The sequence below is a fragment of the Cenococcum geophilum genome (assembly GCF_001692895.1).
Source record: "Cenococcum geophilum 1.58 unplaced genomic scaffold K441scaffold_2, whole genome shotgun sequence".
Taxonomy (NCBI): Eukaryota; Fungi; Ascomycota; class Dothideomycetes; order Gloniales; family Gloniaceae; genus Cenococcum; species Cenococcum geophilum.
In genome coordinates, this window is record NW_027137560.1 from 1,056,972 (window position 1) to 1,071,968 (window position 14,997).

The following is a 14,997-nucleotide window of genomic DNA, read 5'->3' on the forward strand; positions in this document are numbered from 1 at the left end:
GGATTAACTTAAGGACACAATAGAGCTATAGGCTTAGTGTTAAGACTCTAGGAGGAGTATATTATTAATAGAATCTAGGGCTTAGCGTAAAAAGTTATAAAAGAATATCTAGATTGCTAAAGGAATAAACTAATGGGGTATAAGCTATATAGAGGGCTATAACCTATTAAAACACTAGAGAGACTATAGGAGGTTATATTATAGGACTTTATTATTAAGTTACTAAAATTAAAAGATCCTATTACCGGATAAAATTATAATATAATTTTAGTAATAGTAGATAAGCTTATAAAGTAGGGATACTTTATAGTATATACGGAAGAAATATTAGCGGAAGATGTCGCTAGAATCTATATTAAAGAAGTATTTATAAGATATAGAGCACTAAGTAAGATTATATTAGATAGAGATTTAAGATTTATAGTAATATTTTAGGAGGTATTCTTAGCAGAGTAAAGAGTTAAAGTAGTAACTTTTACCGTATATTATCTACAGACAAACGGTTAAATGGAAAGATTAAATTAGATACTAGAGCAGTATCTAAGGCACTATATTAATTACGTATAAAATAATTAGGTATTACTATTACTAGTTATATAGTTTATATATAATATAACACCTTAAAAAGGAATAGGCATATTACTATTTAAGGCAAATTACGGATATAAGCTAAGAATATCGTTATTACTATAATAAGTAAAGAAAATAAGTAGCACAGCTAAAGAAAGGATAAAGATGTTAATAAATCTTTATAAAGACCTTATAGAATTAGTAAAGAAAGTATAAAAGAGAATAAAAAAGTACTATAATGCTAAGAGATCTAAGGGACTAGATCTTAAGAAGGGAGATAAAGTATGGCTACTATACAAAATTTTTAAGAGTTAACGACTAAGTAAGAAGTTAGACTATATTAGACTAGGACCTTTTAAAATTATATAGAGGATTTTACTAGTTATATTTAAGTTAAACCTACTAGCTAAAATAAAGATTTACCCTATATAGTATATTATAATACTAGAACTAGTATATAAGAATATTAAGCTACTAGTTTATAAAGCAGATATATATAGAGGATAGAAAGAAGACAAATAGTAAGTTTTAAAGATTGTTAGTTATAAGGACATTAACAATAAAATATAGTATAAGGTTAAGTAGATAGGCTATACTAAGACTACCTAGGAGCTACTAGAAAATTTAAANAATACTATAGGAAAGGTATAGGAGTATTAAAAGAAATTAGGTTAGGTAGTATTAAAAAAAAGAATTACTAAAGAATAAGTTACCTAAGGGGGACCTAGAAAGAGCAGTTGCTAAACTACTTAGATTTATTTCCTTCTCTATTAGAAGAGAATCTATTCTTTTATTACTAAGTTCCTATAGACCCTATTTTATAAATTTTTACTCCTTAGAACGGACCTTCTTATAAACCTTCTTAAGACGGAGTAGATAAGTAGATGCCGCGATGCGAGCATCTAGGGCCTTTTATTCCGCATCCTAAGAACGTTTTAATTTAGTAAGGGCTTAAGATAGTTTACTATCTAGCCGTATAGCAGTAGATTAAATATAAAACCCTAAGATAAATTAATTAGGGAACTAGACGACTATTAAGAGTAATAGGTTATATATATTTAGTATTAAAAGTAAAGCGAACGTTATAGGATAAATAAATATTTGCTTTAGTATACTCTAAGTAAGAGAACGGTTATCGCGAAAATGGATTTGCTAATATAATATAAACTAACTCCTCTTTTAAACAGTAAGAATATAGAGACGGCATAATCTCACTAAGAGATAATATTATAGCAATAGTGCGAGCATAACGTTGGGCGTATAAAGAAGAAATTGCTTTAGGTATAATAAGCAATAATATTAACCAAATTAATTAGACAGATATTACACCTCTAGTAAATAACTTCGAGATATTTAGAATCTTTAAGGATAAAGATAGAGAGGAGGGAGATAGTGTTACGGACGCTTTAAATACAATATTATAACTACTTAGAGAAGAGTCGGAAGAAGCTAGTTAGTTAATTTAAGTATAGTCTAGGATAGAACTAATAGAACTATATAATAAGGAATAGTAACTAAGGTTATATAATATGCTATATATTAAATAAGAGAAACGAGAGAAATTTACGTACCTTATATATAAAACGTATATTACGTATAAGAAGGATTTTAAAGAAGTACGGTTATATATTTAAGGACCCTTAATCCCTACCTAGATAGTTCCTTCCTTATAGTAATTCTTAAAATACAATTAGAGTTAATCTATTAGGCAACCACTCCACCAGTTATTATTACGTTATTAACTTTAATTTGCATCACCTACACACCTAGCCTATTAACGAGCTTATCGTAGTTCCTGCTATAAGGTTCCGTTATATAGAGTTTTCTATAAATATAAGACTTTTAAGACGAGATAAGAATACTAAATAAGCCTAGTTAAACTAAGGCTGGAGCTAAGCTTAAGATAGAAGTAAGCTTAGGATTATAAATTTAAAGGGGTTAAGAATTCGGAGTATAAATAAGGACACCTATAAATAAGAGGTAAGAGGCTTCTTTATAGATTAGAGAATCTGTAATGTAAATAATAACTAAACTAGGAGATAGGTATATAGACTTAGAAGACTTACTAGGGGAATATAGTATTCGGCCTAAAGATTAAAAAGTTAATACTAAGATTAAGAAGTAAGAAGACTTTAAGGATCTACTCGTAAGACGTGAAAAAAAAGAAACTATAGAGGAATTTAAGGTAAGAATTACCTTATAGCAAGAACAAAAACTAGATAAGAGATTTAGTATATTAGGACGTATAAGGGATAAAGTACCGGTATAAAGAATTACTAATAGGCCTAGGGTAGGTATACTAAGAGCTAAGTAGCTTACTAAACTGGAATAAGAAAAGGATTTAGGGATTCTAACTAGGTTTAAGGAACGACATACTAAAGGCTATTATAATGTAGTAATAAGAAGATACTTCTTTACGGATAAGCCGTATATACTCTAGTAGCTATACTAAAAGTGGTATAGGTAAAGGCATAATAATAAGTAGGAAGATTTCTATATATAGTTAGATAAGAAAGTTATCTAGGACTACCTAATTATAGAAAAAGCGATAAGTTATATTAAGGGAGCCTTAATTATAATATTAAAGGATTTAGAGGAGCGTTTAGAGGACTAGAAAAGTAAGAAGTGTATCTTAATACCTATAAATAAAGTCGCGACGTTTAGATTAATATAGGAGAGGTTTAAACTTAAGAATAAAGACGAGCTAAGAGTTAACCTAAAGCACTTAGCATATTATATATTAACGTGGATTATATACGTGGATAATACATATAATATGCATAGAGTATTAAAGAATAAGTATTAGAAATATCCTATAAGAATATATTAGTTAGCAGAAGAATAAAAGTATTAAAACGCTAAGTATATGCATGGCTGGCATCCAGTAGAAGTTTAGTTAGGTAACTTAATACTTTAACTAAAAAGATTCCTTACGGAAGAATGCCTAGATAGATAATAGTAGTAGGAATGCCTAAAGAATATGTGTCTATAGTATATTAAAGATAAAAAGCGAATAAAGTATTAGCTAAAGATAGACTAAGTGCAAATAGGATTAAGCAGCTAATAGTTAGGAAAAGTAGAGGCCTATAGGACTAAAGGGAGCTAGTAGTAGAGCCTTAGACCCTTAAAGGAATTTAAGGATAATACCTAAATTTACAAGTTAAATAGTAAGATTAACAGTTTAAAGTATTAATAGATAGTAGAGTAATAAGGAACTATATTTTACTAATAGCAGTTAAGAGAATAGGGCTACTATATAGACAGAAGGAGCAACCTTACCTATTAGTTATAATTTTAGGAGATCTAATAGCCTATAGAGGAGGGATTATTAATCTTAAAACAGGACTAATTTAAATAACTATTAAAGGAAGGCGGATTAAGATGTCTTTTAATATCCTACTATTAGGAAGGAATAAGGTAGTACTAAGAATGCCTTAGTTATAGGAATATAATCTAAAGATTAATTAGATTACGGGTTAGGTCGATATTAGGGATACTTAATGCCGTAAGTTGCGATAATAAGCTAAGTTAGTATAGTACTAAGTAGGGGCGACCTATAAAGAAACAGAAAAAGGACTAAGTTATATACTAAAAAGATACCATAAGTACGGTAAGAAACTATAGTTACTAGAAAGTAAAAAGCTATTAAAGTATATAGCATAGGACTATAAGATAGAATTAGAGCTAGGAATAAGTCTAAAATTCTTTTTAATCTATAAGCTTACTAAAGAGGAAAGTAGAGCTCTAAAAGAGTTTGTCTAGGAAAACCTACGGAAGGGGTATATTAGACTATTATAGTTATTAGCGGGTTATTTAGTACTATTTATACTAAAGAAGAATAGTAAACTAAGGCTATATATTAACTATAGACAGTTAAATAGCATTACTAGAAAGGATAGGTATTCTTTACCCTTAATTAGCGAAATTTAAAATAGGATAGGTAACGCGCAAATCTTTATAAAGATAGATTTAAGATAGGCGTACTATTAGATTAAAATTAAGGAAGGTAACAAATAGAAGGCAGCCTTTAGGTTAAAGGAAGGACTATATAAACTATTAGTTATATAATTTAGGCTTATAAACGCACTAGCGACGTTCTAGAAGCGTATTAATAACATATTAGGAAAATACTTAGATAAGTTTGTTATAGTATACCTTAACAATATTATTATCTACTTAATAACTAAGGAAGAATATAGGGAATACGTTAAATAGGTTTTAAAGAGACTATAAGAAGAATAAATACTAGTAGCAATTAAGAAATATAAGTTCTTTACTAGGAAGACTTATTTTATTAGATTTATTATTAAACTAGGCCAACTTAGTATAGATTTAAAGAAGATTAAGGCTATAGCGAATTAGTAAAAACTAGAGAACGTTATATAGTTAAGATTGTTTTTAGGGTTTTATAATTACTATAAAAGGTTTATAGCGTAATAGTTAAAGGATACTAAACTATTTATAAAATTAATAAAGAAAGAAGAACTATAGGTATAAGGAAAGGAGTAATAAAAACTCTTTAAAAAAGTTAAAGAGTTATTTACCTAGGAGCTAGTTTTTAAGATCTATTAACTAGGACTAGAAACGGTTATAGAAATAAATATATTAGACTATATACTAGGGGTATACTTTATATAGAAATATTAAAATAGATAGCACCTAGTGGCATACTATAGTCGGAAGATAATACTACTAGAGTTAAACTATAATATCTATAATAAGGAGTTATTAGGTATAGTTACAGCACTAAAGAAATAAAGAGTATTCTTATAAGGTATAGAGAAACTATTTATAGTTAAGATAGATTATAAAAACCTAATAGGATTCCTAATAATAAAGGAACTTAACTAAAGATAGGTTAGATGGGTAGAGATGCTTATAAAATACTATTTTAAGATTTAGTATACTAAGGGTATAAATAATATGCGAGCAGATACTCTAAGTTATAAGGCTAAACTATAGAATAATAAAAAGCCATTAGGGGCTTTACTGCAAAAGGATATAGATAGATTAATTAGGTATAATTATCTAAAAATTATAATAACTTAAGAGGAATAAGATAAAGTTTATAAGTTACTAGGGAGCTTTTAGGTATAGAGAATCCTAGAAGTATAACTAAAAGATCTATAAACGGATATATATAAAAATTATAAGGTAAAGTATATCCTAAAAAGTATAGCGAAGTAATTTATGGAAGAGTTTTATAAGGGATTAACTTAAGGGTATAATAGAGCTATAGGCCTAGTATTAAGACTCTAAGAGGAGTATATTATTAATGGAATCTAGGGCTTAGCGTAAAAAGTTATAAAGGAATATTTAGATTGCTAAAGAAATAAACTAATAAGGCATAAGCTGTATAGAGGGCTATAACCTATTAAAACACCAGAGAGACTATAGGAGGTTATATTATAGGACTTTATTATTAAGTTATTAAAGTTAAGAGACCCTATTACTAGATAAGATTATAACGCGATTTTAGTAATAGTAGATAAGCTTATAAAGTGGGGATACTTTATAGCATATACGGAAGAAATATTAGTAGAAGATATTGCTAGAATCTATATTAAAGAAGTGTTTATAAGATATAGAGTATTAAGTAAAATTATATCGGACAAAGATCTAAGATTTGTAGCAGTATTTTAGGAAGTATTCTTAGTGGAGTAAGGAGTTAGAGCAGTAACTTTTACTATATATTATCTACAGACAGACGGTTAAATGGAAAGATTAAATTAGACACTAGAATAGTATCTAAGATACTATATTAATCACACACAGAATAATTAGGTATCTTTACTATTAGTTATATAGTTTATATACAATATAATACCTTAAGAAGGAATAGGTATATTACTATTTAAGGTAAATTACAGATATAAGCCAAAAACATTATTATTACTATAGTAAGTAAAGAAAATAAGTAGTATAGCTAAAGAAAGAATAAAGATGTTAATAAATCTTTATATAGACNTTATAGAATTAGNAAANAANGTATAAGAGAGAATAAAAANGTANTATAATGCTAAGAGATCTAAGGGACTAGATCTTAAGGAGGGAGATAAAGTATAGCTACTATATAAAAATTTTAAGAGTTAATAATTAAGTAAGAAGTTAGATTACGTTAGACTAGAACCTTTTAAAATTATATAAAGGATTTTACTGGTTATATTTAAGTTAAACCTACTAGCTAAGATAAAGATCTACCTTATATAGTATATTATAATACTAGAGCTAGTATATGGAAATATTAAGCTACTAGTTTACGAAGTAGATATATATAGAGGATAAGAAGAAGATAAATAGTAAGTTTTAAAGATTATTAGTTATAAGGATATTAATAATAAAATATAGTATAAGGTTAAGTAAATAGGCTATACTAAGACTACCTAGAAGCTACTAGAAAATTTAAAGAACACTATAAAAAAGGTATAGGAGTATCGGAAGAGATTAGGTTAGGTAGTATTAAAAAAAAAGAATTATAAAAGAATAAGTTACCTAAGGGGGACCTAGGAAGAGTAGTTACCGAACTACTTAAATCTATTTCCTTCTCTATTAGAAGAGAATCCATTCTTTTATTACTAAGTTTTTATAAACCCTATTTTATAAGTTTTTACTCCTTAAAATAAACCTTCTTATAAACCTTTTTAAGACAGAGTAAATAAGTAGACGCTGTAATATAAGCATTTAGGGCCTTCTATTCCGCATTTTAAGAACGTTTTAACTTAATAAGGGCTTAAAATAGTTTACTATCTAGCCGTATAGCAGTAGATTAAATATAAAACCCTAAGATAAATTAATTAGGGAACTAGATGATTATTAAAAGTAATAAGTCGCGTATATTTAGCATTAGAAGTAGAGCGAACGTCATAGGATAAATAAATATTCGCTTTAGTATACTTTAAGTAAAAGGACGGTTATTATAAAGATGGGTTCGCCAACGTAATACAGACTAACCCCTCTTTTAAATAATAAGAATACGGAGACGGTATAATCTTATCTAAAGATAATATTACAGTAATAGTGCGAGCACGACGTTGGGCGTATAAAGAAGAAATTGCTTTAGGTATAATAAGCAATAGTATTAACTAAATTAATTAGACGGATATTATACCTCTAGTAAACAACTTAGAGATATTTAAAATCTTTAAGGACAAAGATAAAAAGGAGGGAGATAGTGTTACGGATGCTTTAAGTATAATGTTATAACTACTAGGAGAAAAGTCGAAGGAAGCTAGTTAATTAATTTAGGTACGGTTTAAAATAAAGCCGGTAGAACTATATAACGAGGAATAGTAAGCGAGGTTATATAATATGCTATATATTAAATAAGAGGAATAAGAGGAACTTACGTACCTTATGTATAAGACGTATATTATATATAAGAAGGATTTTATAGAAGTACGGTTATATATTTAAGGACCCTTAGTCCCTACTTAGATAGTTCCTTCTTTATAGTAATTCTTAGAATATAATTAGAGTTAATCTGTTAGCCAACTACTCTACTAGTTATTATTACATTATTAACTTTAATTTATATTACCTATACACCTAGCCTAATAATAAGCCTATTGTAGTTCTTGCTATAAGGTTCCGTTATATATAAGGGCTTTACTATATATGTTATTAGTATTCCCTATAATTTTATAGTATCTTTAATACGCCTAAGCCTATTCTCTACGGCGTTTTAGTTCCTATTATACCTTATCTAAAGTTCCTAAGCGATTTGCCCCGCCTATTAGGCCGTACGCGCTACCTCTATACATAAATATTTATTCTCTTCCTTCCCTAAATTTTCCTTAATATCTTTTAAAATGTTTATAAGTTTCTGCCATTTCTAGCCGTTATCCTTTAGTTATTGTAGTTAGGTCGCCCCCTATTGGGTTAATTATAGTATCGCGTTTTTCTATATATTGACTTACCTTTAAGTTTACTATAACCCTCCTATATTATATAGGCTTTCCGGCTATACTATATACATTAGTTCTAGGGCATACTATACCGTAGATTTAATTAGGAGTGGTTATTTCTTTATTAAGTAAGTGGTGGGCGTATTCTACTACTGTAGCGGCTTTAGTTAATTATCATCTTTAGAGATATTTAATAGTAACTAAGAAATAGTAGCCTTAAGATTTATAGATAATATATCCCTAATTATATAGGGGGATATAGCAGTAGAAAGCTACGCTAGGCTAAACTAGGTATATAATAGGTGTATTATATTAGTAAAATAATATAGCATTAAATTTATAATAGATAAATACTAGCTTATCTACTTTATAAGAAAAAGAAGGGTAAATAATAACCTAGTATTAATAGTGAGTATCTAGAGCCGTAAAGTAAAACTAGAAACTACCCTTAAGGTCCTAGGGGTCTAAGTAGACGCTAAACTAAACTAGAACGCGTATATTATATAAGCAACTTATAGAGGAGTAGCGGCCTTTATAGCGGTATTATAAATTATAGCCTTAACCTAGAGACTCTTATTTAAACGCATACAACTACTATATATAGTAGTAGTAAGGCTAGTAATGCTATATAGCGCCTAGATCTAGGGTATCCCTTAACCCGTTAGGGCGAGTAGAGGAGAAGGCCCGTGCGCGAACACCAGAATTAGAACTACGCGTATGTCTATATAGAATTTAACCATCAAATACACCACCACTATGCCTTCTAATTATGCCAGAATTGATGAAGATCTTATTCAGAAGACTTAGTATAATGTTCCTCCAAATAAGATGGCGAAAACACCCCCCCTAAAGCCTTAGCCACTCCCCAAATTCGAACCTATCTATATTAATAATTGGGACGACCATAGCTTATTAAATCTACCTTCTAACGTTAATACACACGATCCCTTTAAGCTATTTAGTCTCTTCTTTATAGATAAGATTATGGATAAGCTTGCAGAGTGGATAAATAAGTACGCGGAGCTCTATCCGTTAGATATAGATTAAGCACGCATATAGCAGCCAACATATAAGCAGAAACTCTACGCGTACTTTACAGTGCAGATATATATAGGTATTACTATAGAATCGTGCATTAAGGACTACTAGAAGGATTTAAATACATATGGTACTAAGCATATCATTAAAAAGTATATGGGAGTCGTTCGATTTCAGCAGCTTACTCATTACTTTTGGGCCTTACCACAATGGCTAAAGTTAGATAAATCGCCTAAATCTACATTTGACAGAGTTTACGAGGTTACTAAGTATATTCGGCTTACTTATAGAAGGCTCTACAACCCTAGAACCCACCTTACCGTTAACAAGACAATTTAACGCTTTATGGGCCGCGCATGCGAGATTGTTAATATTCCATTAAAACCTACACTAGAAGGCTTTAAAGTATAGATTCTAGCGAACGAGGGCTATATTTTAGACTTTATGTGGCACGCTAAAGGTAATAGGAAAGGCCCAGTTGATTTAGATATGTTATTTGTTGACAATAAAGGCTTTTTAAAGACGCAGGCAGTAGTCCTCGATTTGCTTCTTTAAAAAGACGCCGATATAGAGGAACGCCTCTACCTACCTGGAAAGCACGTTATATGGCTTAATAACCTATTTATAAGCGTAAAGCTTCTTATAAAACTATAATGCCTTGGTATTAGGGGTGCAGGAACTGTTTAAACGACTAAAATAAAGCGTAAGAAGCAGGGGGACCTTAAAGGCGATATTGAGGTAGTTATAGCTATATAAGGGAAGAAGAAGAAGGTGCCTACTAAGTAAATCGACCAGACACTTGCAGAGCTTAAATTAACCCACGCGGCTTAAATACTATGGGGAGAACTGTATAGGGCCCTTTCTAAAGACAGCTAGGTAATAGAGTTTGCTTAAAAGGACGCTAATATTATGCTTTTTATAAGTACTATTAACGACGGTAAGTTCTATAATTTAACTTTGAGGCTTAAAATCTAATAACGTTATATATTACCAGGTCGCCAAACCAGAATTACTATACAGAAACGTCCTCCCCTTACTGCTAGCGGTGCTAGACAGACTCGGAAGGTCTTTAGTGATGATTTTAAGAAGCTCTTACCTATTCCTACCTTTATATTCTGGTACAATTATTATATATACGGTGTAGATATTGCAGATTAACTACGCTTATATTTTTTAACGCAGAGAACCCACAGGCAGACCTAGAAGCCTCTATAGCACTTCCTATTTAATACAGCAATTATTAATTACTTTTTACTATCCTCCTACCGTCCTACTAACCACCGCGAAGGCCGCTATAACGGCCACAAACAGTTCCAAATTAACCTCCGTAATACCTTATTTAAACGCTTGATTCGTAAGCGGAAGGCCCGCATATAAATATACGCTCCTTAACGCTCTACAAACGATATAATATGGGTCCCTACGGCGCAGCACGAGCTAATTAAGTTATTTAATAGGGACGTCTACTGCTCGGCTTGCACAGAGGCTGGTAGACATACTTAGGTGAAGCGTATTGGCAATAGGAAAACTCTATTAGAGCTATCGCCAAACACTATAAGGAAACCTCGCGATAGTAAGGAGTGGCAGAGGCGGCAGCGTCCTTTAAGGACTACTTTTGGCTGCAGTATCTGTAAAATACCTTTCTGCAGGAACAACGACTGCTGGAGGCCTTATATTGAGCAACTGAACTCCAAAGAATAAGCCTATATATCAATTTGCTATAAAAATAAAAGCTTTGTATTTCTGAGCACGGCCACCAAATCTTATTGATTTGATTGGTGGGCTCTTATCGATACCCTACGTGCCCAAGTTGACGGGTTAAGGGATAAAACTAAACAGTAAACTATTAGCAAAAAGCTCCCTAGCGCCGCTAGAGAAGCTATAAAATTAATACCTATAGGGGTCTATAAAAGGATATTATATACCGCACTAAAACGTAAATTGCTCCATCGATATATCATTCTCATTCTACGTTACATTACATCTAGGTTCATAAAAGCTACGTCAACAACCGTAGTACCATTAATCCTTCCCAAAATTCCTTCCCCAGAACGCCACGATTTTGCTTCCTAAACTCCCTATACCATACACTTCGTTCAACGAAGCCCAATATGTTCTCGATAATATCCGTACCGTAATCCTAAACACCGTGATGTAACTTAGTCAAGTGGGTATATTGGGGCTTTCCAAGTATTGGTTTACGGTTCCCGTGTTCCCAAACCCATTTACATCCTTTACTATCATTTTCTTTAAACTTGGCTCATATTCGGCCCCCGGATTCCACCACGTATATTGACGTTACCTCGGCCACTGAGGAATGGAAAAGCAGTAGACACGGCAAACGCAGCGAAGCCGAACCAGAGGAACGCTGTAGAAGCTTGGGCCTCACGACAACGTTTTTCTGTGTTAGGGGACCCGTTTGTAATGGAGTTACTACGAGTGTATGCCTATCAACATGTCAGTCGAAAAGTAGCATCATTCTTCCGACGTGCGACATACTCCATTGCTGCAGCTGTGAACATGTAGGTATGCGGCCGTTGCGATAGCGGCGCACAGGAAGAAGGTCGTATTAAGTAAATCGAGTGTAATGGTGACAACAGGAATCGAAAGTCTCTCACTGAATGCGGCAGTAAGGAGGTAGGGGAGCGACAACATGCTAAAGACGGATACGAACATGTCGTAGTTGACAATGCTCGGGTTTCCAGCAAAGGCGGTAGCGATCATGTTGCCAATGAGAGCCATTACTATGAGCGAACATAGGAACTACTGCACCGTCAATGGTGCCGCGCATTCTAGAGATAGCGATGCGACTTACCTCAAAGCTTCGCAGAGCAAGGTTAGCAGCTCGGGAAACCATTTTGTAGGTGCTTTGGAAGCGAAGTGTGAATAGATCTGCAAGTATACGAGAGAGGAGTTGATGGGCGAGTGCAGGTCTTGTTCAAGTAGAAACTATGCGGGTGACGTGCTGTTTTGCGGATTTAATAGGTAAGCGGTAGGTTGCGGAACGCTGCAGAAACAAAGCGATGACATCGGTCGACGTCACAAGCAGCGCAGCCAACGATGTGAAGCCAACGATGTGAAGCTCTAGTCCGCCGGCGCGACCGGATCGAGACTTACCTACTCGTAGTGCAACTTCAACGCAAGCAAATTCTTTGGTTTCGAAATAATGGGAAGATACAAACGGAATAGTTTTTCAGGTAGTTGTTGACTCACCAGAGAAGAACCAGAAGTTCATATCATGTCGTGTGAGTGGGGTCTGGTCTGGTTTCCCGTCCCACCTTCGTTGGTTTGGCAACCGTCACAAAGACACTCCTGTGCGGGGATCTGATATACGGGTGCCGACCAATCGTCGCTCATCACACCCTATCCTCGGCATTTTTAAGTTCGTAAATGCAGTTGTATATTGCATATCGTACATGTATGTTATCGCCTTGTGTAAATTGAATTGTCATAGGAAGCCCCTGCAGCGGATAGCAAGCCATCAAACACGCCACAGGAGAACAAGAAAACGCCAATCTCCCATTTCATCAGTAAGGCGTTTAAGCGTCTTTATGGCCTTATGATATTGGTTCAGAAAGGAAAAACCGTTGACTGAATTCGAATAATCAGAAATAAAAACACTTCTAAGTAGAAGTGTAACATAATACATCAGGGACCTAGATAAGCAGGGGTAGCAGAAGCACAGACATCTGGAAGTAGGTGGTAGAATGCTTCTGTGCATATCAGATCCTGCACAGGTTGATCTCACAATGTATACATCTACAAATTCAAACAATCGACAAAAATTAATTCCCCATCTTAGACATCAATAACTAATTAGAATCACTCAGAGGCTCAAGGTTCGTAATGTGCTAAAGATGTTGAACGAACATCGCGACTAGATCTCCTGGAGCTAGGATTAAGAATGATAATCGCTAATACAATCGCGGTACCCGATTGCTTCAATGCCAATATCATCTAACAGTCGCTTTGCTTCAAGTCTAGCTCTAATTATCACGCATAGATGCTGAGAGCAATGGTTGTCCTAGAAGGTATTTATTTGATAGTGTGCTCGAGTCTCAGTGCTCACCAAAAAGTTTTATTATCATGGCCGCTGGATTGACCTAAAGGGAAGAACCAATGGTCTACCGAAGTACCCGGAACATGAAAGATGCTCCTGTCCATACTTTTCGTCACGATATATTTCCCTCAGGCACAACCGTAATCTTTGGAGATTTTGAAAGGATTCAAAACCCATGGTTCCAAAAATGGTACGAGTAGTTTTGTAGGTGCTTTTAGGTGATTTTGTAAATCACACCCGTGGGATCCTCGCTGTTATTGGGAAGCTGTTCTGAACGCCGGTGGTCAATATTGAATTCTGGAATAGGTCAGAAGAGCAATAACCGCTGAGCCCACAGCCACGTCAAAGAGCGTCGTACTAACGCATATATTTCTAAAACCTCCCTTCGAAATTCACTGGGATTATCTCTAAGTCGGCTTTTTATTCTTTCTCTCAATGTTTCTACAAACACTTCAAGATTTCCGCAGCTATTTTTACAAGGAGAAAATTTGTCCCGACTCTCAGCCATGCCCTTTGGGAAAGGTATACAATTGGGGGCTTTGAGCAAAAGCTTGCACTTGTATTTTGCCTTTTCCCGATTTCTCCAAATCATTTATAATATGTGGTAATTTATGACAGAGCAACATACCTGGACCCTCCCCCGACGCTACCAGGCTATGCGTGAGGAAATAGGGTACGGGATTGTGGTTTCGTTAGGTTTGGATGATGTTGTCAAGTCGTATGAGACTCGCAAGGGCGCGGCTGTCCTGAGAATAGCGTAGATAGAAGACGTAGACGAGCTTTAGAAGCTTTCGTGATATGGAGTGGTATTTCGTACTCTCGGCCAGGTGTTTTTTGTTGGGCAAGACTGTGCCGGGACAGAATTGAGTGGTGGTATATGTTGGTAGCGTGTATCGTCCAAACTCTAGTTCCTTGTTGCGCAATATGCAAAGCCCCGTTCCAAATTGCAATGCGTTATCACGCTGTTTCTGTAGCAGGAGATCTACAGTGCCATTCTGTCGATGATTGTCGAACATGCAATTGCTGCGCAGCGTTTCTGCAGCTCTGTGGGAGGGATTGGCGGCGCATCTATCAGGCGAGCTTTCGTCTACTTGTAGCGATATGGGGAACTTTATTATGCATGGCAAATGTCAGAGGGAGTTTGGGTGGTAAGGCTACCGTCTAAAGGCGAGTTTAGCAGTTGGGAGAAGTGGCCTGTTTAGGTCTCCTGTCATGATATTGAAGTTGGGTGCAGAGTAGCAGGTGGAGGAGATAGGCCCCGTCAGTTCATCGTCATGCAAGGAGGCTGACAGAGTGGTTGTACTTTCTGTCCAAGACCTGTTGGGGCCTCCTGGAGGGGTCTCGAGGTAAGGGTTTAAACCTTGCCCTTAGATGCAGAATGGTAGAATGGAAATAAGAGGGGCAGCTGCTAGATATTCATTAGGT

At 34.0% G+C, this 14,997-nt stretch overlaps 1 protein-coding gene across 1 annotated transcript; it reads right to left on the reverse strand.

The window, feature by feature from the left end:
* Positions 1-11,411: 11,411 nt before the first annotated feature.
* K441DRAFT_650942 (uncharacterized protein) lies at positions 11,412-12,774 on the reverse strand. Its single transcript, XM_067647113.1, has 4 exons — positions 12,630-12,774; positions 12,328-12,477; positions 12,012-12,275; positions 11,412-11,959 (listed from the first exon to the last, which is right to left on the reverse strand). Exons 2-4 carry the CDS (start codon positions 12,367-12,369, stop codon positions 11,762-11,764), a joined length of 504 nt encoding a protein of 167 aa, XP_067509657.1. The 5' UTR covers positions 12,370-12,477; positions 12,630-12,774; the 3' UTR covers positions 11,412-11,761.
* Between the last annotated feature and the right edge of the window lie 2,223 nt (positions 12,775-14,997).